This window comes from Poecilia mexicana, unplaced genomic scaffold, assembly GCF_051168715.1.
Source record: "Poecilia mexicana isolate PSO_F unplaced genomic scaffold, ASM5116871v1 scaffold_16, whole genome shotgun sequence".
Classification (NCBI taxonomy): Eukaryota; Metazoa; Chordata; class Actinopteri; order Cyprinodontiformes; family Poeciliidae; genus Poecilia; species Poecilia mexicana.
The window spans coordinates 2260311-2288083 of record NW_028263385.1 but is presented as its reverse complement, the minus strand read 5'-3'; the positions used below and the strand labels follow the sequence as shown (position 1 = coordinate 2288083).

At 37.5% G+C, this 27773-nt stretch overlaps 2 protein-coding genes across 3 annotated transcripts; both read left to right on the top strand.

Moving 5' to 3' along the window:
- The first annotated feature begins 1333 nt into the window (after positions 1 to 1333).
- LOC148154919 (hemicentin-2-like) lies at positions 1334 to 13999 on the top strand. The gene is made up of 7 exons (XM_088013748.1): positions 1334 to 1412; positions 5669 to 6043; positions 6116 to 6400; positions 7586 to 7673; positions 11704 to 11758; positions 13273 to 13397; positions 13487 to 13999. Exons 1-7 carry the CDS (start codon positions 1361 to 1363, stop codon positions 13539 to 13541), a joined length of 1035 nt encoding a protein of 344 aa, XP_087869874.1. The 5' UTR covers positions 1334 to 1360; the 3' UTR covers positions 13542 to 13999.
- Positions 14000 to 15420: 1421 nt separating this feature from the next.
- On the top strand, positions 15421 to 24788 carry mtx1a (metaxin 1a). Of its 2 annotated transcripts, XM_088013749.1 has the most exons (8): positions 15421 to 15547; positions 17947 to 18016; positions 18107 to 18186; positions 20391 to 20483; positions 20566 to 20748; positions 21851 to 21927; positions 23399 to 23556; positions 24404 to 24788. In XM_088013749.1, the coding sequence occupies exons 1-8, from the start codon at positions 15467 to 15469 to the stop codon at positions 24628 to 24630; spliced, it is 969 nt and encodes a 322-aa protein (XP_087869875.1). In that variant the 5' UTR covers positions 15421 to 15466; the 3' UTR covers positions 24631 to 24788. The 2 variants fall into 2 exon arrangements, with proteins under 2 accessions (XP_087869875.1, XP_014827897.1); XM_014972411.2 differs by lacking the exons at positions 15421 to 15547; positions 17947 to 18016; positions 18107 to 18186 and adding an exon at positions 18861 to 19107.
- Positions 24789 to 27773: the final 2985 nt, after the last annotated feature.

Below are 27773 nucleotides of genomic sequence, written 5' to 3'. Positions count from 1 at the left end.
CTTAAAATGATTCATATTTTCTCTAGATATAATCTTGTTTTTTTGAGTGGTAGCCACAGTATGGCAGACCATTTTACCATAAAATCAGTTTACTCTGACTGTCTGTATTTACATTACAGCTTGATTTGACAGGAACATTTTGACTATTCTGAATGTTAGCTTAAGATAATTAGAGATATCTTAATAAACTAACATGTCTAGTCATAAATCCATTTCAGATGTCTGCGATGTAAATGTGGTGAAGCAGATTTCTGTAATCGGCTTACTGTAGGCCAACAGCAGCACCGTTTTGTATTTAGAGGCAACCTGACGTGAAACCTGATGGAGGAAAGCAGAAAGAGAACAAAGAAAGCTAGAATAAAAGGAAGACGTTAAGTGTGTTTTTGCGTAATTTTGTAGCGAACATTGGGAAGTTTTTCACAAAATGAGCCGACAGTAACATCAAATGAGGACGATGAAACGGTCAGAGCAAAACAAGGTTCAGTCAGTGGACTGTGGCACATTGATGCATGATTTAAATGTTTCTGTCAAGACGCCCCACTACTTGGAACGTTTTCTCACCTGTTTAACATTATTAAACCTAATTACATTATTTTAATAACACGAGGATGTTATGTAAAGTGGGCCGGTCTAACATCAATAATTAATCTGCTTGATCAAATCAATTTATACTGATTGACCAGGAAAAGGTTTGTTTTTCTTTATTGCAACTGAAAACATTTTAATAGAAAATCTGAGTTTAAAGAAAATTATTTCTAAATAAACTGAATATGCATCTAGTTTCCTGCTCTGTTTCTTCATTATATTTAGCTTTTTATATCAGCAGCTTAAAAAAATACATAAAGCCTGTAATTCTCTTCCTGCCTATTTCCAGTGATTTTTTATTCGTCTTTCATTAGGATTATATTAAACTCTTTAGATCAAATGATTCAGAAAACATTTCATTTCCCTTCAGCTCTTTGCATCGTTTCCTCTTCCCAAATGTTGACTGTGATTTTTTTAAGCTGCTGCTTGTTTAATAATAATTTTTATTTTTGTCATTAATTACACACACAGCAGTTTTGATTGATTGAAAACGTGTTTCTGTTCCACCGATAAAGTGGAACAGAGACACGTTTTAAAATGACGGCTCCGCTTTCCGTCGCTGGATAAAAACTGCCTTGTTTTTCACATAACGCATGAACTAATTTCTACCTGAATGTTTCTGAAAGCTGAGCTGCAGTCGGCCTAATTTAACATGCAGAGAGGAGTTACTGGAAAAACACATAAAGCAGGAAGTGAGAGAGAGAGAACAGGAAGTTACATCACCACTGATCAGTTTTGTGGCAGAATGATCAGCAGCAAAGAGTCTAAACTCAGGATGGTTCCTGGAGGTGGAAAGGTTTTCTGGAGCTTCATGTTCCTGCTGGCAGGTGAGAAGTTTGATCTCCATCAGGAAGAAAAAATCCCTGAAAGCAGGAAATTAAATCTGTTTAAATAATTCCTAAAGTTTTATTGACAGCAGAGTTTTTCTCCTTCATCTCTGACTCTGAGTCTGGCTGAGTTCGGACAGAAAGGTGAAAGTTTTTCAGGTTTATAGAAACTTGTGTTTGTTGTTTCTTTGGTTTTCATGCTGATTCATGTTCTTCTTGTCTTGAAAGACTCACACCATTATTTAACGCATTTACTTTGTGTTGAAGAAAATCAGAACGGCCCGATTAAATGAAGCATCATTTAAAAAAAACATTTCAATATTTTGCTGTAAAATGTAGAAAAATCAATTAACTTTAATATCTTTAATTTGATCATAATTTTCATTTTGCATGACACACCAGGAACATGTTTGATGCATTATTTGGAAAGTTAGTATTTGTAGATCAAATCACTGACATCATACAGTAAATTATTAATATAATGTTGGATTCCTCTCAGCTGTTTGGGTTGGAAATGTTAAAATCTGATTTTTACATTGAAAGAGTGAAATAACTGAGGCCAAACACAAGAAACAACTTATTAAAAATGCAAATTCAAAACGCAACACAATCCAAGACCCTGAAAAAGATTTTTTTCCTTCTTACAACCAAACTGCTTTCTTTAAAACGCAGAATGAGCAACGATGAGGCAGCCGGCCCACATATTCACTAATTCAGTGTATTTCAGTGTAATTCAGTGTAATTCAGTGTATTTCAGTGTAATTCAGTGTATTTCAGTGTAATTCAGTGTAATTCAGTCTAATTCAGTGTATTTCACTGTATTTCAGTGTATTTCAGTCTAATTCAGTGTATTTCAGTGTATTTCAGTGTATTTCAGTCTAATTCAGTCTAATTCAGTGTAATTCAGTGTATTTCAGTGTAATTCAGTCTAATTCAGTGTATTTCAGTGTATTTCAGTGTATTTCAGTCTAATTCAGTGTATTTCAGTGTATTTCAGTGTATTTCAGTCTAATTCAGTGTATTTCAGTCTAATTCAGTGTAATTCAGTGTAATTCAGTGTATTTCAGTGTATTTCAGTCTAATTCAGTGTATTTCAGTCTAATTCAGTGTAATTCAGTGTATTTCAGTGTATTTCAGTCTAATTCAGTGTATTTCAGTCTAATTCAGTGTAATTCAGTGTATTTCAGTGTATTTCAGTCTAATTCAGTGTATTTCAGTGTATTTCAGTCTAATTCAGTGTATTTCAGTCTAATTCAGTGTAATTCAGTGTATTTCAGTCTAATTCAGTGTATTTCAGTCTAATTCAGTGTAATTCAGTGTAATTCAGTGTAATTCAGTGTATTTCAGTGTATTTCAGTATAATTCAGTGTATTTCAGTCTAAGTCAGTGTATTTCAATCTAATTCAGTGTATTTCAGTCTAATTCAGTGTAATTCAGTGTAATTCAGTGTAATTTAGTGTATTTCAGTGTATTTCAGTCTAATTCAGTGTAATTCAGTGTAATTTAGTGTATTTCAGTGTATTTCAGTCTAATTCAGTGTAATTCAGTGTAATTCAGTGTAATTTAGTGTATTTCAGTGTATTTCAGTGTAATTCAGTGTAATTCAGTGTAATTCAGTGTATTTCAGTGTATTTCAGTATAATTCAGTGTATTTCAGTCTAATTCAGTGTAATTCAGTGTAATTTAGTGTATTTCAGTGTATTTCAGTCTAATTCAGTGTATTTCAGTCTAATTCAGCGTATTTCAGTCTAATTCAGTGTAATTCAGTGTAATTCAGTGTAATTCAGTGTATTTCAGTCTAATTCAGTGTATTTCAGTGTATTTTCTTTATATATTTCCAGTTCAGTGAAAGTAGAGTTGCTTCACAATGTAGATTTTTTTCCAACATCTCATTAAAATTAGAGTTCAGGGAAATCCAAAGCTTGAAAATTAAAGAGTAAATAACCGAAACATTTTCAGGAAAATAAAGAGCGTGTTTTTCCAGGAAGCAGTTCCATCTCAACTTAGATTTCATAAATATGAGAACATGAGTTAGAGAGTAAATTTCCAACATGATTCTTTCAGAATTTCCTTTTGTCAAGCGAATCCATTCACAGATGGTTAGAGACACATTGCACTGTTCTCTGTGAGTTTATTCACACTTTCTATTGACCCTGTAATGTTTTTTCCTCTGCAGAAGTTGTTTTAAAGAAGCAGCGATCCATTTTTACAAAGTCCTGACTAATTAAGTTGAGTCACAATGAGCTGAATCATCGAGTATCAGATTTTTTTTCCTAAAAATCAGATGTGCCGCTCCAAGCTCATCATAATCCGAATGATTTTCGCTGAATGAGTAAAAACACCAGCTCACTCTGGCTGCTGCATCTTTCTTCTGACTGTAAGACAATTATAGGGCGTTGAGTCATAAAAACATTTAAATAATGCAGCTTTATATTACATTTGCTACAACACCACACAATTTATTAACTTGACTGATCAGTTGTTTATCTGTTTCATCATCCTCATTTGATGTTACAAACTGAGTTTGTTTTTGTGAAAAAGTTGCTATTTTTCAACATTTGAGTGTCTGTTTGCATTTTTCTCTTCCTATTTTCCATCTTTTGAGCAGCTCTGGCTGAGAGCATTGAAGTTTTACACCAGAGTGTCTGGAAATTAAAAAGAAGAGGAAGTTGCCAGCGGAGGCGTTTTGTGACTTCAGCATGTTCCTGGGTTAGCTTTGTGTTTATGGAACCGATAACAAAATGCAGAATTTACTTAGTTTCTAACTCGCAGCACAACATCAGTTTTCAGCCAGGGGTCACCAACATGGTGGGGGCCAGGTCTAAAAACAGCCACTGTCATTGGGAGCACTGCCAAAGAAATTATTTGTTTTTACATTGAAGTAATAACATTTGTTTATATTCAGAATTTTAAAAAAGTAAATTATAAAAAATTTAAATACATTTTTTATGCATAAAACTCTTTTCCATGGTGAAAGTTCAGGATATGCGCCTGCAGCCCTGCTGCTCCCACTCTGGAAGTAAAAAAGAAAAGAATAATTTCTGAAATTTTAATTATCGAAGCCTCTTTACAATTAACAAAATTGTGGGGAAAAAAGACCTTATGCGTCAAAACATCTTGCACATCTGAGTGTGTAGGGGTCAAAGGTCACCCAAAGCTCAACTCTTATTGGTCCGTTTGCTTTTGTTTATTTGGCGGTTTGGCGCTTTTTCTGTAAGCTAAAAATGAATGAGTGGAGTTTGAACCTCCCGGTTTGGGTCCCGGCTGAGCTTTTTACCGTGTGGTTCTGGCGGGTCCGGATGGCTGAGATCTGCTGCTCCTCCTGAGCGACTCAGCCTGCAGGTTAAACAGTTTAATCCAGTCGAAACTTTTCCCAACAGAGTAGAAATTAAGCAAACATTGTTGCTTCACCTTCTCCTCCTCTGGACGTCTGACCCCTGAACCTGGGATCAGCATCCTCCTCTTTCCGTGGATCTCAGGTCGGCTTCGCTTCCATGTCTTTATTATTTAGCACCGTTTGAAATAATAATAATAAAAAAAAGTCTGCTGCTCTTGTGGTTTAGGTTTACCCTGGTTTTGTGTGGTGCACACAGGATGTGCACTTCAGGTCAGGTGCAGGGATAGTTTTGTGTCACCTTCCAATCTGTCAGACTTTTTTTTTCGACATCTGCTGGTGTCAGCCTGCAGAAGCCAGCAGATGTCTCTGCACAATGTTGTTAATAGTAAAGAGGATTAGATAATAAAACAACTATTCTTTTCCTTTTCTATTTAAAGAAAAATCTCACAGTGCGTCCAGCTGCTCCAATAATCCAGACCGTCAGTCACTTGTGAGAAATTTAGAATCACACAGAAAAGCTAAAAAAGGGAATAAAACTTAAAACTCTGAACTAAGAACTTCTGATCACATAATAGCAATTAACCATGTCTGCCATGGTAAATCATTACTGACAACTATAGTCAGTAACATTAACATGGTTAGACCACATGTAATCATATGTATTATTGTTATAAAGGCTGAGCCAAGAAAATTTATGTCTTTATCAAACAAGCAGCCCTTCGTGTTACTCTGGACCCATAAAGTAGCTCCAGTCTCAAAAAGCTTGGTGACCCCTGATTCACGCGATGGATGCGCCCCCTAGCGGTCAGAGTGATTACAACAAGTACAGCTGAAGCAGAGGCAGACGGCAGCAGCAGCTAATATCTTTCACAAAGATCAGTTTTCACTAAGACAACCATTTTAAACTCCGTTTCTCCAGGAGCCGCGGCCCAAACGATCCGGTACCGGTTTGGATCGACCTGTGCGGTGAGAGGATCGACTGTCATCCTGCCCTGTTACTTCACTCCTCTGAAATCTTTCTCTCATGGAGGAAGAGAGATTCCTCTGAGGATCGTCAGAGTTCTCTGGTGTAAGAATCATCAGATCTGTCATAAAACGACTCCGTCTGTTTACGACAGCAACTCAACAGCCAGAGAGCCTCGGTTTCATTACCTGGGCAACATGGAGGCAAACTGCACTCTGCAGATCAGAGACATTAGGATGGAGGACGAGGGAACCTTTAGATTCAGGATGGAAGCGGATAATTCTGCTGGACATTTTACAAACCAGGCTGGAGTCCGAATCTCAGTGGCTGGTAAGATCAACACGTCACATTCAGACAGTAATCACAGATATTAATGGAAACTAATGAGAACGTTTCACTCAGATCTGATCAAGATGAAGTTAAAGAGCTCCAGCAACAGGTCAGAGGTCAGCAGAGGTCAAACTGTCTCCCTGCAGTGCACCACTTCTACCTGCACCTTCACTCACCTGGAGGTCACCTGGAGGAAAGATGGCCACGCCCTCCCAGGGAACGGCTCCGCCCTCCAGCTCGGCCCTCTGACCGCAAAGGATTCTGGGAACTACAGCTGTGCTCTGAGGGGGAACATGGAGACCCAATCAGAGCCGTTCAGCCTGCAGGTGGAGGAAGAGGAGGAAGAGGAGGAGGAAGGTTGGTTCTGGTTTCACCTGGAGACGCTTTCAGCAACAACAGCAACATCAGTGGTTCCCAAAGATTAAAGATTTTCTTCTCGGCCCCCCTATGGATTACAATAACCCCCCCCAAAGAAAAACAGAATCAACTGGGCACAAACATTGTTCAACCAGATATAAACCTACACACAACAAAACAACTACAAACCATCTTTACAGTGAAACACTTTTAACTGTTTTTGTTTTCGTTCTATACTGTAAAAGAGTTTTCTTTGCTGTCAGTGTTATTTCAAACATACTTATCTTTTTTATTTGTAACAATATTCAACTTTGCTATCATCAATACATTAAAAAAAGCCTCTGTGCAAAATGGGGTTAAAACATGAACAGCTCCCTGAGAGGTTTTTTTTTTTCATCGCGCCCCCCCTGCAATGGCATTGCGTCCACCCTAGGGGGCACGCCCCACACTTTGGGAACCACTGAGCAACATCTAAAAAAACTACAAAATCCTTAAAACGTTCAATGTTTTCTGTTAACACAATGAGTAAAATATTTCAAACCAAGAAAACTGAGTGGAAGGAAAAAGTGTATTAAGTAATGGTGTCCTAGCATCCAGGATAAGCACTGATTTGACAGGATTGTCATTCAGATCCTTGAAAAACTTTGTGAGATCTTTGCATGGAGCCGAAGCATCAAGCAACACAATGGGGCTTCCTGGATTTGGGTTTTCATTCATTGTTAACCAGAATCATCAAAACTACAAGAAATAAAAACTTTACATATTTTATTCAAGGTGTAATAAATCTACATAACTGATGCAACATGGAGGACAAAAATAATGAACTTTTTCATCATATTCTAATTTTCTGAGCTATGCATCCACCACATGTGACACTTTTTTTTAAAGGTTTTTTGGCTTCAGTGGCCTTTATTTAAAAATGTTATGACAGGAAAACATGAGGCAAAGGTCAGCAGGCTGGGATTTGATCCTGTGATGGCCATGTCTGGGACCAAGGCCTCCTTATTTGGGTTGTGCTTAACCCCTGCGCCACCACAGAACCCCGACACATTTTTATAGCTAAACTCTTGCGATTTTCTGGAAATAAAATCCTCCGTTAACGGTTTAAATCATCTAGATTTAATGGATCTGAATGGTGCGTCCAGCTGCAGAATAAACCTGATGGTTAGAAACTTTGTTTTCCAGACTCTAACTTTCCTCTGGCTGCTGCTGTGACCTTTGGAGTCCTGCTGGTGGTCACCACCCTCATCCTCCTCATCTTCATCTTTAAAAGGTACCGCAGTAGTGCTAATGTGCTAATAGAGTAGCTAAGGGCTAACTTTGAAAATGTTTACTGCACTTAGCTTCCTATTTTTCCTGATAAATTTTCAAGCGCTAATTTACTTGGCTGTTTTGTAAACTTTTAGTTGAACAAAGGTTGACATCTGTTTTCAGGACTGTTAAAGATTCTTTAAGTAGATGTTTATATTCACACTCTTATTTTGAAGTTTTTTACTCTGCAGTCCTGTTTCCTCTCTTCACCATTCTCTTTCTGTTTCTCCTCAAATAATTTTATTTAAAACAAGAAACATTCAGGAATAAACTAAAATAGACAGAAGAAAACAAGATAGAAATATAAATTCAATATCTAAGGGATTATAGAACATTTAAATAATAACGTAAAATTTAAATTTTGCTCGAGGGTTGTAGTCTTTTAAGAGCAGATAGAATTTAAATTGAAGTTTAGCATTAGCCATTAGCTTCAACTAAATACTGTGTTGGTGTAGCACTTTCATGTGCTAATTATTAACTAATTATTATACTAATTATTAACTAAATTTAATAATTAGTGTTTTAGGTTTAGCACAGCTAGTATTTTAATTAGCAGTGTCTGGGTGTTTCCAGAACCTTCCCAAGACAAACAGGAAGCTGAGTAATTAAAACTTTACTTAGGAATCAGTTTGTGTTAAACCAGAGTTTATTAAACCTTCTCACCCACATTCAGCCACCAAAGCGTCATCAGGGTGGAGTTAAAAATAGGTTACCATTAAAATACGAACATCAATCAGGATTATTTCTTCATTTGATTAGTTCTTTCTGCACTCAAAAAAATGAACTTAGGGGGTTATTAGATTAATAAAAGAATATCATGTACTTTTAACACAATAATTTCATGTTTTAAACAAAAACGTGATAAAATCATGTTGAACAAACAAGAAATTCATCAACTTAACGTTTATGAAATTGAATCATGTTGAGATAACACGATTCATTATAGCCAGACTGATCTTGTGCTGGAGGCGACGAGCGAGATCACGGCAGATCCCGCGAGATCATGGGAAATCACACGAGACCCTGCGAGATGATTGTTTTTCGTGCCAGGAAAACGCCAGCTGCAGTTTAGAGAATACTAAATTTTCCTGGCAGGATTGTGCACATATCAGTGTTGCTATGTACACTGAAAGAAATAACTCTTTGGATTAACATAAAAAAAATCATGGAAAGATTTTCCACCTGATTACTTTGCTTTATTTCAGCACTATGTAATTCTGTTACTTCAATTTAAAGCAAATGTGTTGGCTCAACTTAACTTTTGTGGTTGATTCAACTTATTTACTTTAGTTGGACCCAATGTAATTTAATAGAACCAGACCAACTAATTTGCAATGTTTTGGACCAAATAATTGACTTTACTTGATTAAGATGAATGCAAATTTAGTTGAAACCAACTTATTTAACAGTGATACCTTCACACTATGTAATTGATGTACTCATGTCAATGGCTAACATGTGTTAACATCACATGAAGTGATGGTTAGCTGGTAATTAATCAGCGTTTTTTCTAACATTTATTGCCTGCTTGCTCCATGCTTGTGTCAAAGCACAACTGAATTGAAGTGGTTATTGCATTTATAAAAAATAACATGTTTAACAGAATTATTTTATATTTCAAAGGCAAATATGACAAAATCACGTCAAATAAACATAAAATTCAACAACCTAGCGTTAATAAAATGTATTCAAGTTGAGACAACGTGATTCAATGTAGTCAGACTAATCTCCCGCCGAAGAGGGTCTAGCGAGACCCGGAGATCACGCGAGACACTGGCGAGATTACGGAAGATCACGCGAGATGCTAGCGAAATTATGGAAGATCACGCGAGATGCTAGCGAAATTACGGAAGATCACGCGAGATGCTAGCGAGATCACGCGAGATCTTGTGTCTGGGAAAACTTCAAACTGTTCTTTCAAGAGAAGCGGGAAGATTCCTGATTTGGATCTGCTTAATTTGAAAAAGGTAAGATTCAGTCTATTTTCATCCGTCTAAATCAAAATAAAAATCGAAATAAAAAGATGCAAATTAATATCATCAGACTTTTTAAAAAAAACATTTTTTTCTATGTTCGGTCACGTTTCTATGTCGGCCACCGTATGATGTACTCAAATCATGCTAACATCACATGAAGCAGTGTAAGGGTCACAAAGCTGCTGTCAAGACAAAAAACGGACCCCATAAATGTCACAGTTTTGCTCCTCCTCAGGTTGTTAAAACTCCCTGGAAAAAAGTTGGACTGATGTAAATTCAGCATCTGGTGCCATACAAACTCTGAAGTCTGAGGTTTAGTGGATTTTAAACACTGGGGCCAAACATAAGTCTATTTAAATGTTTTTTTATTATTATTATTATTATTTAATTTCAGTACTGTTATTATGTAGGTAAATGCAGAGTGGACATTGGATGCACACACACTTTTGTGGCTTTCTATCGTAACACAGATTCTTAATTTATTAATAATAAAAAGTATTAAATTTGAGTCAGAGGAACCTTTTTTTCTAACAGCATTGTTTCATATGCAGACAAAAATATTAAGTAACTTTACCTAAGATGTTAGTACTGATCTATTTGGAAATAACTACCACACATAGTCATGACATTTCCTCCATCCAGGAAATAAGACAGGTTCTTCATGTATAAGATGTTTGGTTTGTGTACAGTGTCAGGGCTTTGTTTGCACATAAGTAGGACTAGTTTAGAATGACAGTCTGTGTGGTGGATCCTCAGACTGTCATTTCAATTGAGGAGAACAGGCCATGGAATATGGGGCCTATTTGGGATTCATCCCTTCTCTTCATGTTTTTCCATATGAGACAATATACCGTATTTTCCGCACCACAAGGTGCACCGGATTATAAGACGATTTTTGTGAAAATGTAGAAAATATGGTACCTTTTCTAAATGGAAAATCTTACCACTGGACTCACAATTAACACAGACAGGTCTTTGATGGACCTTAGCTGTTGTTGAGTCAGCCAAATAAGTGTAAAGTTATTTTTTTATTTAATGGGATGTGAAATCTCTCCCCTCCAAAACCCCACCCATGTTCTCATCATCAAGGTGCACAAATGGCCGAGACCGTCTGTGGAATATGTTATCCGACCGGAGAGTGCAGAGCCTGGCGATGCCATTGAGGATGTTGGGATTCTCCTGGACGGGGTGGAAGTGATGAACAACTTGAGCAATCTATCTTTACATGTTTTTCTAAAGACCGCAATGGAAAACTAAATTTTAACTGTTACATTTCGCAAAGTTGAGCGAATTTACTGACACTTTTTATGTTGTTAAGAATTTGATCTATGCTAAACACAGCCCAGTTTTTTTCTGGAAAAACAAAACTGACCTTTTGTTGTTTATTTCAACTTTCAACTCAGCTGTTTTTTGTGCTGTGTAAAAAGAAAATGGATAACAATTTTGAAAATACAGTTCATGTTGTACTTTTTCTCATTGTTGAGTGTTCTTTCTTCTTTCAGTGTGGTCTTAAAACACTTCATTTAATAGCACTTAAGAAAATGTCTTTGATTTAACATAATTCAATCATGGAAAGATTTTCCACACGATTAAATAGCTTTCTTTCAGCATGAAGCATGTTTGTTCAGCTAACTTAATTTTCATGAGTTGGATCAACTTAATTAAGTAGTGTGAAGTTATCAGTGTAAAATTAGTTAGGCTGGCTCTATTAAATTACATTGGGTCCAACTAAAGTAAATAAGTTGAATCAACCACAAAAATTAAGTTGAACCAACACATTTCCTTTAAATTGGAATAACCTTAATAAATTAAGTTGAACCAACACATTTCCTTTAAATTGGAATAACCTTAATAAATTAAGTTGAACCAACACATTTCCTTTAAATCGGAGTAACAAAATTACATAGTGCTGAAATAAAGCAAAGTAATCAGGTGGAAAATCTTTCCATGATTTTTTTATGTTAATCCAAAGACTTATTTTTTTCAGTGTGTGTTTAAAACCTTTGTTTGTTACAGGAAGCGAACAGCAGCAGGGAGTTCAAACATCAGGAGAGGAGAAACAGAGCTGAAGGTGACTTCCTGTTTGTCATCGATTCTGTGGCGATGCTTGCATATTCATGTCTTAATTTATTCATTTATTAACCTCTATTTATGAGGACAGAGGTCAGGAAGGGACGAGGAAGTAAAAGCAAGATCCAATCCAAGATGTTTCTGTTTAATAATTAATTATTAAATTATTAGATTAAGTTATTAAGTAATTTTTTTATCTACATATAGTTTGCTAGCATAGCTTGCTAGCATAAGTTTACTTACTTAGCGCACTAGTTTATATTGTGTTCGTAGTTGGACAATTAAACCGATTAAGACTAATAATTAAATAACTTATCATAACATGGGAACATGCAGCTAAATGTGTAAATGTCGGTGTTTTACTTACACTCCGCTGTAATTACCCGAAGCCACGTTGTAAATCAAGATATAGTCGTTTGTGCATCACAAATATAGACTCACGCTTTGAACATTAAACTTTTTAAATATTAGAGCTGCATTTAACGGTTATTTTAGTAATAAATTAATCTATCAATTATTCTGAAGATTAATTGATTTATCAGATTTTTTTTAAATGGCACATTCTACATTTTTTTAATTTAACTACTTAAACATTTTTTATACTTTATTTAAAATACATTCAAAGATACAAATAAACAAATATTTATTTGTTTATTTGTATCTTTCCTATTTCTTTTTAAAATAGGAAAACAAACATTTTATTGCCTAATATGCAATAACCACATTCTTTTAGTGTGAAGTGAAAAGAAAGTTGATGATTTTTGGGCAAAACACATTTACAGACAAAAGTGTTTTTTCAGTCTTCATTGCAAAATGTATCTATTTTTTGGACAGTTTTGGCTTAATTAAATCTATGAACATGTTTTTTTTTTTCAGCAAATGGCCATTTTTGAGCGTGTAAAGGATTAATCAATTAAATTGATTAATCGTTTTAGACCTATTACATAAATCACAAGTTCACTATCAATGTCGTCTCAGGACAAATGAATCTGGTTGAAATAATATATATAAAACCAGGTGTTTGCAGCTGGTCGTTTTGCAGCAGTCATTCAAACTGAGGATGCATGTGGCGACAGTGGAAAGGAAAAACTTCCTTTGAACCAGAATCAGATTGAGTTTGAGGAGGCAGCTCCCTCAAACTCTGCAGGTTTGAAAACAAAACATCGTAGAAATTGTTTGCTTTGTAAAAATTAAATAACCCTCAGGGGGTATAAATAAATTTAAACTTAACATTTTGGGCAAAACCTTTATGCGGAATAGTTTTTGAAAGATCAAAGCCTCTTTTAGCGGATAATAAAAAATAAAAAAAATTTAAAGGCACGTGGAGCCTCTGTTTACAGAGCGAGCCGAGGTCGTGGCAGCTGGACCCACCGGTGGGTCTGTCGGGTTCTAGGGGCTAAAGATAATCAAGTCAGTTGAAAATTTTTGATACAATAAACAGTAATAAGTTTGTTCCTGCAGCTGTAGCAGTCCGTTCCTCAGTGTTCACTGTCTTCTTCTCTCTGCGCTCCTCAGACTGATCACATCTACAGCAGCATCCTGCCGCCTCTTCAGCAGGAAACAGGAAGTCAGAAACAGGAAGTAGAGGCTGAGGAGATGAGCTACGCTTCGGTCCAGTTCAAACACAGCAAACTGGACAGGTAGGACATGCAGACATGACTGACTGACTGACTGACTGATGAGCTGAGACACTTTTACATTTAGAACTTCTTATTTTTATTCTGTACAGAAAAGCAGAAGAACTGGATCAGACCATCTACTCTTCAGTAGCCACCAGAGGCTGAGGTCACGACCCGCGACCTCCCATTTTAATGTGGCTGTGCTGAATCAACCAGCAACACCTTCTGGTTTCACCTCAGCACAGAAGAAGAAGCAGCTTTCTGGAAGAGCTGTGCTGCAGATTAGCCTCACATGGATATTAATCCTCCATCCTGCTGCAGCAGAAGCTCAAACTGTTTCTGTTTGAGAAACCGGGTCAGAACTGAAGGAATCACAATGCTCAAGCAGAGCAGAAATATTTAACAGACAGCGTTAGAAACTGGATGGGATATAAATCATGTCACCAAATGAAATTATGGTGCTGACAAAACAAAAACAGCCTTTAAATGTCACCCAGTTCCTGTTGCTTAACTTTTATTCCTGAAATCTGTAAATATTTTCAAACACAAGATAAATTATGCTTTAACAAGAGACTGTATAGAATATGTAAATAGTACATAAAAATATATAAAGTTGTGCAGTATATCTGTCCTAACCAGTATTTTTGTTGTTAAAAACTCAAAGCTACGGTGGCCTACGGGTTCAAACAAGTTGCAAATACATGAATGATGAAAACTCATTATGTATTTGCACAAACACACACAAAAAAAAAATGCTGCAGAAAAACATTTTTCTGCATAGAAACCACAGAAAATGGAACCAAAATAAACAAAAGCAACAAGCAGGAGACCACATGCTTTTTTTAAGCAATTACAATTTGAAAGTTATTGCAAGAACAAAAATTCAGAGATAAGTATTAAAAATTTATTAGTTTTTTAGGCATCGTCGACATGTTTTCTGAAAACTGGTCTGCAGATAAAAACACCTTTAAAGGAACTTGTTGTTCCTGTTTTCATTGAGGAGAAACTCTCTGCTGAAATGCAAAATCCTCAACAAACTGGACCATTTCATAACGTCCTTCTCTTTTAGCATCACAGTGAAACTCTAAAATGTAAATCTAGTGTTTGTGAAACCGAGTCATGTGTTTCAGAAGACGGCAGTTTCACAACTTTTATCTCCCGAGATGTGAAGAGGAGGAAGTTCTTTCACCATTTTGGTTTTTGGGAGAAGGCACCGCCGGTTACTGCAGCTGTGTCTGCTCCTACAAATGACTGAAGGCTGCAGAACTGACAGTGAATAATCAGGAGGAAGCATCAAAATCATTCATCTCTTCAGGTTTTATTTGACATAACTGGAGGAGGAGAGAGTTACTGAGTCATCACTCCTTTATAAAATAGGAATCAGATCCAAAGAAAAAGAGCGGAAGGAATACAAATTAAATGATTTCAGTTGATTATATGGTTGAGCTCAGTTTTTCTTATATTCTGCCTTAAATAATCAGTGCTTCTCTTTTTTTAACCACCACTTCTGCAGATTTCTTGAGGTTAACATTTGGTTTAGAAGCTCATTTCTAACACAAGTACACTTGTGGCCAAACGTCTAACCATAACTTCCCCAAAAATCAGGTATATTTTGTGTGTCTACTGAATTTTTGAGATTAAACTTTTCAATTAAATTTGAGTTGTTTTAATATGTAGATTGGTGAATGTAACATATGCAGCTAACTGCTTTCAGTTCATCTTTTTATTGTTCATTTATTAATTATAAGACTTTAACAATATAATCTGATGTTGTAATAGAAGTTAGTTTATATATATATTTGGTTTATTATCCATATATTCTGTTTTGTTCAGCTTAAAATTATTTCATTTAATTTTCTTCACAATGATTTTATTATGTCTTCTCTAATTGAATTTAATGATTTCTGATGTTTCACATTTGAATTTATTTCAATAGAATTACATGCAATGTGCAAAGATTATTTGAGTCTTCAGTATAATTTTTAAGATGATACAAAATTATTTTATTTTATTTTATTTTATTTTGATACCCGCCGGTGGAGAAGAACGCTCCTTTTCCGGTGTTAAAGTTCATCTTCCGGTTGAAAAAGATGGCGGCCCCCGACGAGTTGTTTTGCTGGGAAGGAGACTGGGGTTTACCGTCTGTCAGCACCGACTGCCTGGTGGTTCTGGTGAGGGTTCGGTCGCTGGTACTCTGTGTCGGTTCGTCAGCTGCCTGTCGGCGGTGTTTCTGTTACCAAAAGACGGGTTAAGTCCTCCAGCCGAACCGCTGAATGAGGCTCTGGCGCCTAAACCAGATTATTTAAACTGGTTTAAATAAACTGGTTTATTATGACGGTCAAACTGGCTTATTTTAAATGTAATTTAGTGGTTTATTTTAACGTATAAACACACGGAAGCTGATCAAACAGCTGCAGTAGTTTAACTGAGTAACTTTTCTGTCTTCCAGTGGGAAATTAAGACCAGTTAACATTAAAATAACTCGATGATAACTGCAGATCACGTGGTCTTTGGTACTTTTGAAAGTCTTAAAAATAACAACGTTAATATTCAAAAGCTTGGATTTCCTAAACCTGGAATATTTTTTCCTCTTGTATTCGTTTTAGTCACTGGAACCAAAAGAAAATGAAAATCAACCTTGGAAGCCTGATGGTTGCATTTTTACCTGCTGGGTTCGATTGGTCGTAGCTTTGAAAACTGTAGAAAAAACAGCAAATATACTAATTGTTTATTTGTCATTTTATCCTAACAAAGTTTACTGTATTCATCCTGAAGTATCCAGGATGATTCATATCCTAATATTATCTTCAGCATCTGGATGTTCATGAATGTTGTGTAATTCTTCGGATTACCAGCAGGTGGCAGCAAACTGCCGGAAAGTGTTGGAAGTTTTAGTTTCTGAATATTTTTCTTTTCCAGTTCAGCATAAATTAAAAGCATTTAGCAGTTGTAGAAAGCTCCTGTTCAGCTCAGACGTCCAGTTTCTGGATATTCCTGTGTCTCAGCTTTTGACCAGGAAGTGTTTCTGCTGCGGGTTGAAGTCAGACAGTGATTGGTTAATAAATGAACTTCCCTGGAGTCTGATTGGTTCGTCTGCTTTAAGTAAACACTGCAGCTTTAAGAACCAGCAGAACTTTAAAAACATTTTCTTACATCAGACTGACAGATCAGATGATGACGACCACCCAGAATACTTTGTGTCTGGAGACCGCGCTGAGCGATTAAACCTGATCCAAACATGTTAGTGTTGGCTTCACATCAGTCAGCGGAGCAGCAGTGTATGCTGGGTAATGACGCGGGTGAGAAACCAGTTACTGAGTCACAGCTGGCTGTGGGTTTGCATGGAGGAGGCGGGGCTTCAGCCCACCTGGGCGGTTACCAAGCGCCCCCTGCCGGACTGACGCTGTGATGTCCCAACCTGTCTGAGCCCTTAAACGTTACGTAACGAACACATGCAGGTGAGTTTTACTGCAGGAGCTTCTCAGCAGCAAACTGACTTTACCTCCTGCCTGGTGATGCTGAAGCAGTACCAGAACCCAGACCCAAAGGAGCAGCACCCAGAGGAGGAGCAGCAGCACCCAGAGGAGGAGGAGCAGCAGCACCCAGAGGAGGAGGAGCAGCAGCACCCAGAGGAGGAGGAGCAGAACCTCTGATCCATATGCAGCTCCAGTTCCCTCACATCCAGCTGGTGGAATAAATGTCTTCACAGTTTTATGAGGAAATTCCTCCTCATTTTCCTGGTTGTAAAACTGAGTGAGGCTCTCGACTAGCAGCCAATAGTTTTTACGCGGCTTTTACTTCCAGAAGCTCTGAGTCACCTTTTACTGTAAGTGTCTGTCTGAAAGCTGCTTTTGGCCCCGTCGGATCGACCGGCAGAGGAACCGAAAGGCGCCGTTAAACACAAACAGCCTGAATGAGAGAACTCGTGAACAAAAAAAAGTGATTTAATCAGCAGCAGATTCTGGGAACATTTTCCAGATGCTGTCATCATGTCTCAGGCAGTTTAACAGAAACCCACACATCCCTACATGAGGAGACGTTTGTTCCTGCCGTCTGCAGAGATCGTTTATTCTGATTCCTCAAGCAGCTTCGGCTTCTGACTTCTGCTGCAGCTTCAATTAAACATAGTTTCATTATCCATCTGCAGCTCTTCAAAAGATTTTCTTAGAAATATTAAATATCAACTTTTTTAAACTTTTTTTCATGTCAATTTTCACAAATTTAACAAATATTGATGAGTTTTATGACTTTGAATCTTAAAGAGTAACTAAACCCCAAATATTCTTGATCTTGCAGATAAACTGACTCTTCAGGGTTTTATTTTGTTTACGTGCAAATTTTGACAATTTTGTTTAAATGCTAGTCACTTAAAGAAAAGGGTACTAGAGTTTTTTTGTTAGTCACGTTTTTGAGAAAAAAAAAAAAAAAGTTGCTAGATTTTTCCAGTCACTTTTTTGAAGTCACTAGATTTGATAGTTGCTTTTTGAAAATAAACATAAAAACTGTTAACTGGAGCAGGAGGTTAAACTGCTGGAGTAAAGATGTTCCTCTGATTCCTCTCGTTCTGCAGGCATATGCTCAGTTCGCTGGCGCTCCGCTGAAGCTTAGGAAGATCTGCAGCCCCTGGCGGAGTCCCGGCGGTGAGTCGGATCGTTGCAGCTCCGCTTCACTCCGACGGAAAAAATCATCCAAAACTTCTCACGCTTTACTGCTTCCCATGGTTTCACCAGGCTCTCTTCCTGCTCTGAGGACCAATCAGAACGAGACTCTGTCCCGCCCCTCTGACATCATCATCCACCTCAGGAAACAGGTGAACGACTCAGGGGTCTCAAACTCCAGTCCTCAAGAGCCACTGTCCTGCAACTTTTAGATGTGCCTCTGATGCGCCACACCTGAATAGAATAATTAGGTCATTAGCAAGGCTCTGGAGAACTGATCTACACAAGGAGGAGGTAATTAAGCCATTTCCTTCCAGTGTTTTGTACCTGTGGCACATCTAAAAACTGCAGGACACCGGCCCTCGAGGACTGGAGTTTGAGACCTAACCAGTCAGAGAAAATAATTATGATTTATTGTTTTTTAATAAGTAGTTCAGGTAAATTTCACCTGGATTTATGGTTGTTGACACGACTTTTGCAAAAATGACATTTTTTAAGATTTAAAACAAGAGAGAGACCAGATGCCTTTAATGTGAAACTTTGTGGACTGAACAGGAAATCCAGCCAGTCGCTCATTTGCATCTTTTATTTTTAATTATAATTTGAAGAGATTTTAGAAAAGAAGCAAAATAATCTCACTACAATAACACAAAACCTTACCAAGTATTTTTGTCTACTTTCTAGTGCAAATATCTACTTTTGAAAAAATACAAAACTAACAAGTAACATTTCAACAAGATAAAGGAGCTTGTTTTGTGTCAATAATCATTTAATAAGTATTTTTAAAAAGTCTTCCTCCACTGACAGTTTTTCACTTCTAACAGGATATTTTTCCTGGTTTTAAGTGGAAATCTGCCAGTGAAACTGGTGCTTTTTATCTGTAGTAACACTTGGAGTTACGTCATCTACGGTTATCAGCCAAACCTCTGGCTTCAGCTGGGATCAGCAGCAGCTGGAAGACATTACCCAGCATGCTCTGGGGCTCCCTCGATGTGGTAGGTTGTCCAGAAACCACAGGAGCTGCAGGAGGAGCAAACTGCGGTTTTCACGCTCGGCTGCAGCTTTTAAACCCGGTCAGTCACGTTTCTGCTGCTTGTTTGTCTCCGTCATCATGGTTTCCAACCACAGCTCCTGACTTCTTCTTCATCCCAACGCTGATCTTTGGTGGTTCTTTCTCCTTGTCAGGTTCTTTTCACCTTAATTTCAGAATAACTTCATGTCCTCACGGTAGTGAAGGAAAATGAAATGGGTCTAACCAGAATCTGCAGACCTATAAACTCCCCAACACCCAGTAAAACACACTTGCAGAGCTTCAGACTGGACCAGAACCAGAACTGAGTGAAGCTGCAGCCATCACAGCTGAACTTCTCCAGAACCCTCTACTTCAGCCTGTCTCCTTTAGTTTACATGAGAATCAGAAAAAATAGGCTTTTAATCTAAATGGGTTTTATTTATTCTGGGAACATAAAGATTAAGAAGAATAAGAATAAGGGTCAGACAGTTTTTTTATTAAAGTTTATGTCTTTAAATACACCTCAACGTGAATCCAACAAGTAACAAACTAATCAAATTGTCAATAAATTAACAGAAGTAAAAGGGGGTGAACGTGTATTGAATTGATCTGTAATATCGAGTTACACCAAAAGGTGGCGGTGTATCTTTTACCCCACTTTACCGTCCTCATATACATGAAGAAGTGGACAAGCACTTTTTATTAGTGTTCGGCTAATAACGTCCATCAAATACATTGAAGAAATTCCTCTAAAGTTTTTATCATAGAGTATTTGGCATTCCACCAACCAGTCTTTGGTAGACGATGTTTTGAGAGTGAAATAACCATTCTACTGCAAATAATACACTTTGTTGAAGATTGTGTAAGTTATGCTGCATTAACTGTTTTTGTAAAAACAATTTAGAGCTTCCTCTGGTAGTTATTTTGTGACCGTTTTTGTTTACCCTGAAAAACAAAACGGAGGAAGCAGAAAAATCCAAGATGGAGTATGTAATGCCGAAGTGTTTATAAGTTAAAGTTAGGTTGTTGGTTTGGACGATATTTGTCCAAACCAACAAACTCATTTTACACAGCATCAGAAATACATTAATGCAAATAAATAATAATAACACTTATTATTTTTTAAGGTGAAAAATAATAAATGTCTTTGTTTTGTGTAAAAAAGGTTTGATGATTTGTACATTTAAATGAGTTAAAATGCTTTTTATTAAGCGGCTATTCTAAAATAAATCAGGACAAACTTATTAAAAAAGTGAAAGTTTACAGCTCAGACATTTCAGATTATAGCATAAGCAAATTAGCATCTGCAGTGTCTGAAAACCCTCCTGGTTTGTGTTTCCTCAGAAATTCAACGCAGACTTCGACCTGTCGGCTAAAGAAGGTGCTGACAGCCTGGCCTTCATCTCTCTGCTGGAGGAGAAGCTCATGCCGGCGCTGGTAAGACAGATTGTTTCCCCCTGAACCCTGCGTCCCGTCCTGAACCTGCTCACCAGCCTGCGGGTCGGACTTCCTCCTGCAGATCTACACCTTCTGGGTGGAGCCGAAGAACTTCGTGGAGGTGACCCGACGCTGGTACGCCGAGCACATGATGTTCCCCCTGAACTTCTTCCTGCCGGGCCGGATGCAGAGCCGGCAGCTGGAGAAGCTGCGGCTGCTGAGGGGAGACGAGCACCTGGAGGCTGGGGAGGAGCTGGAGAAGGAGGTGAGACCAAGTTGGAGCTTCCCAGCAGCTTAAAGGGCCAGTATCATGTAAAATCCACTTTTCTGGATTGATTCTTTACTGCCTATTTGAGAAATCCTTTAATCTCTATGGCAATCATTCAGCTGTGCAAAATGCCTGGGTGGACGTAGCCCCGCCTTCGAAGATGAAGCTCCTTCAGACTAGCCAGCAGCAATTAGCAAACACTTGGTGGACCTGCTAAGCTCATTATAGGAGCTGCTGCAGAGCAACTCTGGTAAAACGCTAAAGGGTTAATAGAGGAGCCATGTTGGGATGACTTCCTGGAGGCGGAGCTTCAGAAAGAGCAGGAGTTCTTAAAGAAACAGAGGCTCAATTTCAAGACCTTAAATCTGGAAGTGAAATTTCTTTCAAGTCATATTTTATATATATATAACATTTTTATACCAACCGAAGGTAACACAGTTATCTGATTGTGCTGTAAAACTGCACTATGTGCCACATTTTGTGTAAATATGATTTATCCAGAACTCATCTAGTGGCAGATTTATTTTCACCTGCAATTCTGTAAATAAAATTTATTAATTACCTTTTAATCCAATTATTAATCAATATAAAATAATAATCAGCAGATCAGTCCTTCACTGTACTGCTGTTCAGTCAGCTGAAGGTTTTCTGAATGAATGCTGTTGATGCATTTTAGGTAATAAAATGTTGATTTTCTTATATCAAAAAGGAAATTATTTATTTGCATCTTTTAATGTATTTCTGATACTGTGTAAAATAAGTTTGTCGTTAAATGAAAAATCTGCAGAAGGATAATTTTTTAATCTGATTAATCTGGTTTATTTTAATATAATCTCAGGTCGGCTTCATTCGCTCCGTCTTTATGTGAATCCTTTGAGGTCGAAGGTCGGTCTAGTTTCTCTGAGGGTTTTCTTCCTGCTACTCAGATCTCCGGTTTTATTCTTTCTGAACTATTCCCTACAAACGGCTCTGTTCCGGTTCTGGTCATGTTCCTTGTATTTCCTGCTGCCAGAGGCATTTTGGACCTGTGTTTTTATCAGAACCCAGGTGTTTGTTGAGTTTTACCCTCTGAGTCGCGGTTTGGACCTGTGTTTTCCAGCTGTACCGGGACGCTGCAGAGTGCATGAACCTCCTGTCGCAGAGACTCGGCTCACACAAGTTCTTCTTCGGAGACTCGTAAGTTCTCAAGTTCTGCAGATTTTCCATCTCCGACCTCAGAGTGAAATTTAAAACGATTATTGTAGTGAATTATTCCAGACGTGCAGCGCCCACGCTGCCTGGAAATTGTTTCTACAAAGTTTTATTATATAATATGTGTTGTTACACCAAGCAGTGTCATGAAGTCGATGTTTTGAGAGTGAAATAACCGCTTTGTTGTGTTAGCATTTTGATGCTATCATGCCAGTTTCCCCACTAGCTTAGCAGCTAACAGTTAGCTGCTAACTGCTGGTGTATTTTGGGTTGGTTCTGCAATGTTTTTAAGTTAATGCATTGGTAATAATAATAAACTTTGCTCTGCCTTTTGTTAGTTGTACCAGATTAATGGTTTTTGTAAACTGTTTTAGAATTCCCTCTGGTTGTTCTGTGACTTTTTTGGTTACAAGAAAGTCCTAAAACGGAGGAAGCAAAAAAATCCAAGATGGCCGAATGTATCGGCGAAGAGCTAAGCTAACAATCTGAAATACTTACAGGGAGGGTATTTTTATTAATCTTCTTGTTGTATATCATTGAAATAATAAAAATAGTGTATTGATTGAATATAATTACAAGAAATAAGAATCAAAACGATTTAATTGCATTTCGCAACACTTCTCAATCTGTCCACTTTAGAACGGTTATCAAAAGTGAGGAAAGATGGTTTAATTAGTGTTTCACATAAACACCAGTACGGTAACATGTATTTGATCTAAACAAATGCTACAATCAGGCTGCTGCGGTGGCGCAGCGTTAACCCACATCAGGAGGCCTCAGTCCTCGATGCAGGTTCAAATCCTGACCTGGTGACCTTTGCTGCACGTCTTCCTCCTTCTCATTATTCTACTTTCCTGTCTGAGCACTGTCAAATAAAAGCCACTAGAGCCAAAAAAGGAAACATAAAAAAATTATGCAATTATATGAAATGAAGGTCTCTTGTTGTCCTTGATGAGTCCACCAGAGGGCGCATCGGCTGTAGCTGCTAGCTAACAGTCCAGTGAGTTAAATACTCAGTTTTCTAATTCTTGAACTAAATTGACAATTATTAATTAAGAGAATTATAACATGACCTAGCAAGATGAGAAATTATAGCAATAATATTTTAATTACTGTAAATAAGTATGTTACACTTTATTGATGTACATTTTAAGAATAATCCATAAATATTTCTTCCAAGGGTACGGATCGTGCAATGATAATATCAGCCTTAAAACATTGTTGCTTTGGACGAGATTTGTCCATAAGCACGGATTATGATGGCAATAATAATCACCTCTTTGTTTAAGTGAGTAATTAAAATGTTTGTTTATTTTAGCTTGCAGTAAGCATGTAACGTTTTTTACGTTCAGTTGGATGCCATTCTCCAATAAATCATCACTAACTTTATTAAAAAAGGGACGCGTGCAGCCCAGACACTAACGCTGACATTTCTGTTGTCTCGTTTCCCCTGCAGGCCTTCGTCTCTGGACGCCTACGTCTTCGGCCACCTGGCTCCCATCCTGAAGTGCAAACTTCCCAACGGAAAGCTGCAGCAGCACCTGAAGTCCCTGGACAACCTGAGCGACTTCTGCTCCAACATCCTGCTGCTCTACTTCCCCAGAGACGGCCGAGGTGAGCGACATCTGGAAGCATCTGCAGGAAAACGCTCCACAAGTCACTTCTGGGCCCTGAAATGATGGGTTGAAATGACTTCATATAAACTGTGTCTGTAAACAGATGAGCTCAGTGACAGAGGAGGAGCGAAATCTGGTGCAGGGAAAACAGAGTCACAGAAAAAAAATAAGGTTTTAAAGTTTTACCTTCAGCATGAGAATTATTATCAACATTAAAAAAAGTAAATTATCATAAAAATATTGTATAAATTAACCATTTGAGTGTTATGTATTAATTAATTTGATTTAATTGCTATGTAAATGTCATAACTATTTTTAATATTTTAAAATGTAAAGTAATATAACTATGTAAGCACGTTTAAATATATTCATATAATTTCTAATCAAATGCTTTATTAGTTAAATGTTTGAGAATATTATGTATGTAGGACAAATTAAATTAAATGTAGTATAATTAAAATCTTACATAAATGTTAAATATTTCAAATATTTAAAAATGTTTATAAAGCTATATAAACATTTAAATATAAATTATAATCATAAAATGTTATTATACATCATATTATATAAATGTTTAGAGAATGTTTTGCATTGATGAATTAAAACAAATTAATATGTAAATGGGAAATATTTTAAATATCTAAAATATATTCCAGATTTATTTATTTTATTGAAAATAATAAATAAGAACTTCAGTTATTGATGAAATTGTTGTAAAAATGAAGTGGAAAATATTAAATGCTTCTAGAACAGATTTTATATCAACATGAACAGTTAGAGTTGTTTAAAGCGTTGATGTAAAGCCACAGCTGATAATCCTCCGGATTCATCATTTCTCTGCGCAGAGCCGTCGGCTCAGAAAGCGCCGGCGGCGCCGGAGGCCGGAGACTTCGACAACGTCCCCAACAAGCGCAGGAAGCAGTTTCTGTCGGCTCTGTTTGCCTTGGGCGCCATGCTGAGCTACGCCCTGCTGACCGGCATGGTGTCCATCCAACACGGCCACCAGGAGGCGCTGGAGGAGCCGCCGGACCCGGAGCACATCGGGGCCCACGAAGAAGAAGGGGACGGCTGAGGAAAACGAAGGACGATACGGGACTGAAAACCAGATCTTTTCCAGGTTCACCGCCGCGGGGACGGCCAGGAAAAGATCCAAACAGAAATAATTTATGAGCCTGGAGCGGACAGGAAGTGGGTCTGGGTGCTGAACAGGAAATAAAGATATTCAACCCACTGCAGCTTCATCTGAGCAATGTTTGAAAGCATTAATTACTTCCTTTTAGGAAGATCCTCGGTTTGTCGGATTACATCTTTAAGGTTTCTGCTTTTCACTAAACTAAAATCAGATTACAGCATAAATCTGTAAATTAGGATTTAATTTTTAGAAATATTCAGCCATTTGTACAGACCTGCTGATTAACGCTCCTTGTTTGAGAAATTAAAATGAAAACATTCCTGTAATCTGATGCAGGAGAAAATAAATTAAACTCAAATTTGTTAACAGGAGTATAATATTACATTTCATCTCAGTGCTGAAATATAAGTTACAGTTATTTAATTTAACTACTTAAGATAATAATCTAAGTTTTTCAGTTAACTTCCAGCAGGTATTTGTCATATTTTTAGACTGAGATTGTTCTTTTAAAAAGCCTTAAAATTCACTTTGATATTTGCAGAGATCCTGTAAGAAGATGGAGAAAAACAGAAAGAAGAGCATTAACAGTAACTAGTGTGGAGCTAAATATTTACATTGCTGACTAAATATTTAGTTTGCCAATTAAATATTTCAAGCTGAATATTTAATTTGAAGCGACATTCATCTTGCTAATTAAATATTTAGATTTAAACTAAATATTTAACTAGTAAAGTTTGCTAGCTAAATAAATAAGTAGTTTGATAACTATGTTAAGCTAAATATTAAGGTTGCAAGGTATTGCAAATATTAAGGTTGAAGCTAAATATGTAGCTTGCTAGCTAAGCATTTGGTTTGCATCAAAAATAATTAGGTTGTAAATTAAATATTTAGCTTGCTAACGAAATATTCAGTTTGCAACTGAAGTTGCGTGCTAGCTACATATTTAGTTTGGAGCGAAGTATTTAGGATGTAAACTAAACATTTAGTTTGAAACTGACATATAAATGAATGAAAATGTTTGTTGTGGCCTGTAACTTTGCAAACGGCTCCATATATTTTTATTCTGAGTCATATTTTTACAGCAGACTGGATCAGTGAAGCCAGTTGGGAACATGTAAATGTGGCCCCTCTGCCCTGAGCCTCCAGCCGTCGGTCTGGACCGGGTCTGGACCTCCTGAGGGACACCCAGCTGCACATGACGGCACCATGCAGGAATCCTGGCCGGGGTCCCTCACTGCTAACGAGCTGATCTGGAAACAGTTTGTGGATTGAAATCCTCCTTTCATTCTGCTCACTGAGAAACTGGAGAAACTACCAGAACCGACACAGAACCAGCTCAGTCTCTGAAGGGGAAAACTCTCCTGCTTCTCACTTTTTATGTTTTGCTTTCTGCTGCTGCAGGCTGAGCAGGAAAACCAAGTCAGACGGTTGGAAGAAGGAGTTTCCTCCCTCCTCCTCCTCACCTGCTGTTAAATGCACGTTTCCATGGCAACGCTCCAGGATCCGAAACAAACAGCCGCAGAGCTGGAGGGGAGGCCAGAGGAGAAACTGTTGGGTTTGTTTCAGATCCTGGACATTTTCCTCCCTGAAACTCGTGTTTCCTGCTCCATGGATCAACGTTCCAGAACCTAACCACAAGTTTTTAAAAAACATTTTTTTATCAAACAGTTTTAATATCAACAACAAAAACTTATCGACGGTTTATATAGAAAAAGTTTTGCTACAAAATCAGGTGTGATTAGTAGTTCTCTAAGTCTTCCAAAAGTTGCTTTTTTAAATCTTTGTTAGCTTCTGTTAGCTTAACAGACACTGGGCTTCATATTTTTGTTCAACTTGTCTTTTAGCTTAGGTTAGTAAAGATCACCTTTACTGTTTATCTTAGTGCATTTCATTTTAACTTAGTTTAAACCCTTAGCTTAGCATCTGTTAGCCCAGCTCAGTTTATTTTAGCTTTATTAGCCTAGTTTTATTTGATCTCATGTTAGCTTAGGTTAACTTTGCTCTATTTGCTTATTTTAGCTTGTCTTCTGTTACCGTACCTTAGTTTAACATATCTGTGCTAGCTTAATTTATTTTCTGTTAACCTAGTTTAGATTAACTTGCCCATTCTATTTGACATAAGTTTAGCATATATTATCCATGTTTATCTTCCTTAGATTAGTTTAATTATCTTAGCTTGTGTAATTTATCTTAGTTTAATGCAGAGGTTCCCAAACTGTGGGGCGCGCCCCCTACGGGGGGCGCCGTGTCATTGCAGGGGGGGCGCGGGAAGCCGTCTGGATGAAAAAAAACAAAAACAAAACATGAACACTGTATGCGCTGGGTTTTTACCTTAGAATGGCCAACTCTCTGTTATTCCTATGTCAATTTGATACAGTAGAGGCTTCCACACTTCACATATCTGTGTCCTCTGTCACTTTTATCAGCAGTTAAAACTGTTTAATCCGTTGTTAACATGTTGTAATCTGTTTTTCCGAGCCGCCTTTAAACGCAACATGAGCGCTACGACGCTCGCGCTGGGTTTCCACCTGTGAAGGAGACCTGCTGCTGCTGGGCGGAGCTACGTAGGTTTGTGTTAGAATCACGGCAGCAAACCAGCAAAACGCAAAGAACTTGTAACAGTTTTTCCCTCCAAACTAACCGACTGAGTTGAGTAAAGCTGTTGGATGCAGGTAATGTTAGCTAAAAGATGACTAGCTAATGTTAGCTAAAAGATGACTAGCTAATATCAATACAGAACCTTTAGCTTAACAAGTACCTTGTAGGCTACCGATGTTGGTGTCTGTTTTCAGCTACGTACATTCATTTTGCCCCCAAAAAAGTCGATGCTCCCCCATCACACGCGTCGTTTCAACCAGACAGCCATTTGTAATCCATAGGGCGGGCGCAGAAGAAAACGTTTGGGAACCACTGGTTTAATGTAACTTCATCTCATCCTAGTTTAATTTTGTTTGCCTTTATCTTGCCATTATTTTACCTCTGGTCCTCTCATCATAGTTTAACTTTACTTCACATTATTCCTATCTTGGTGTTTTAGTATTGCTTACCTTTAACTTTGTTTATCTTAGTCTTATGTAAGTGTA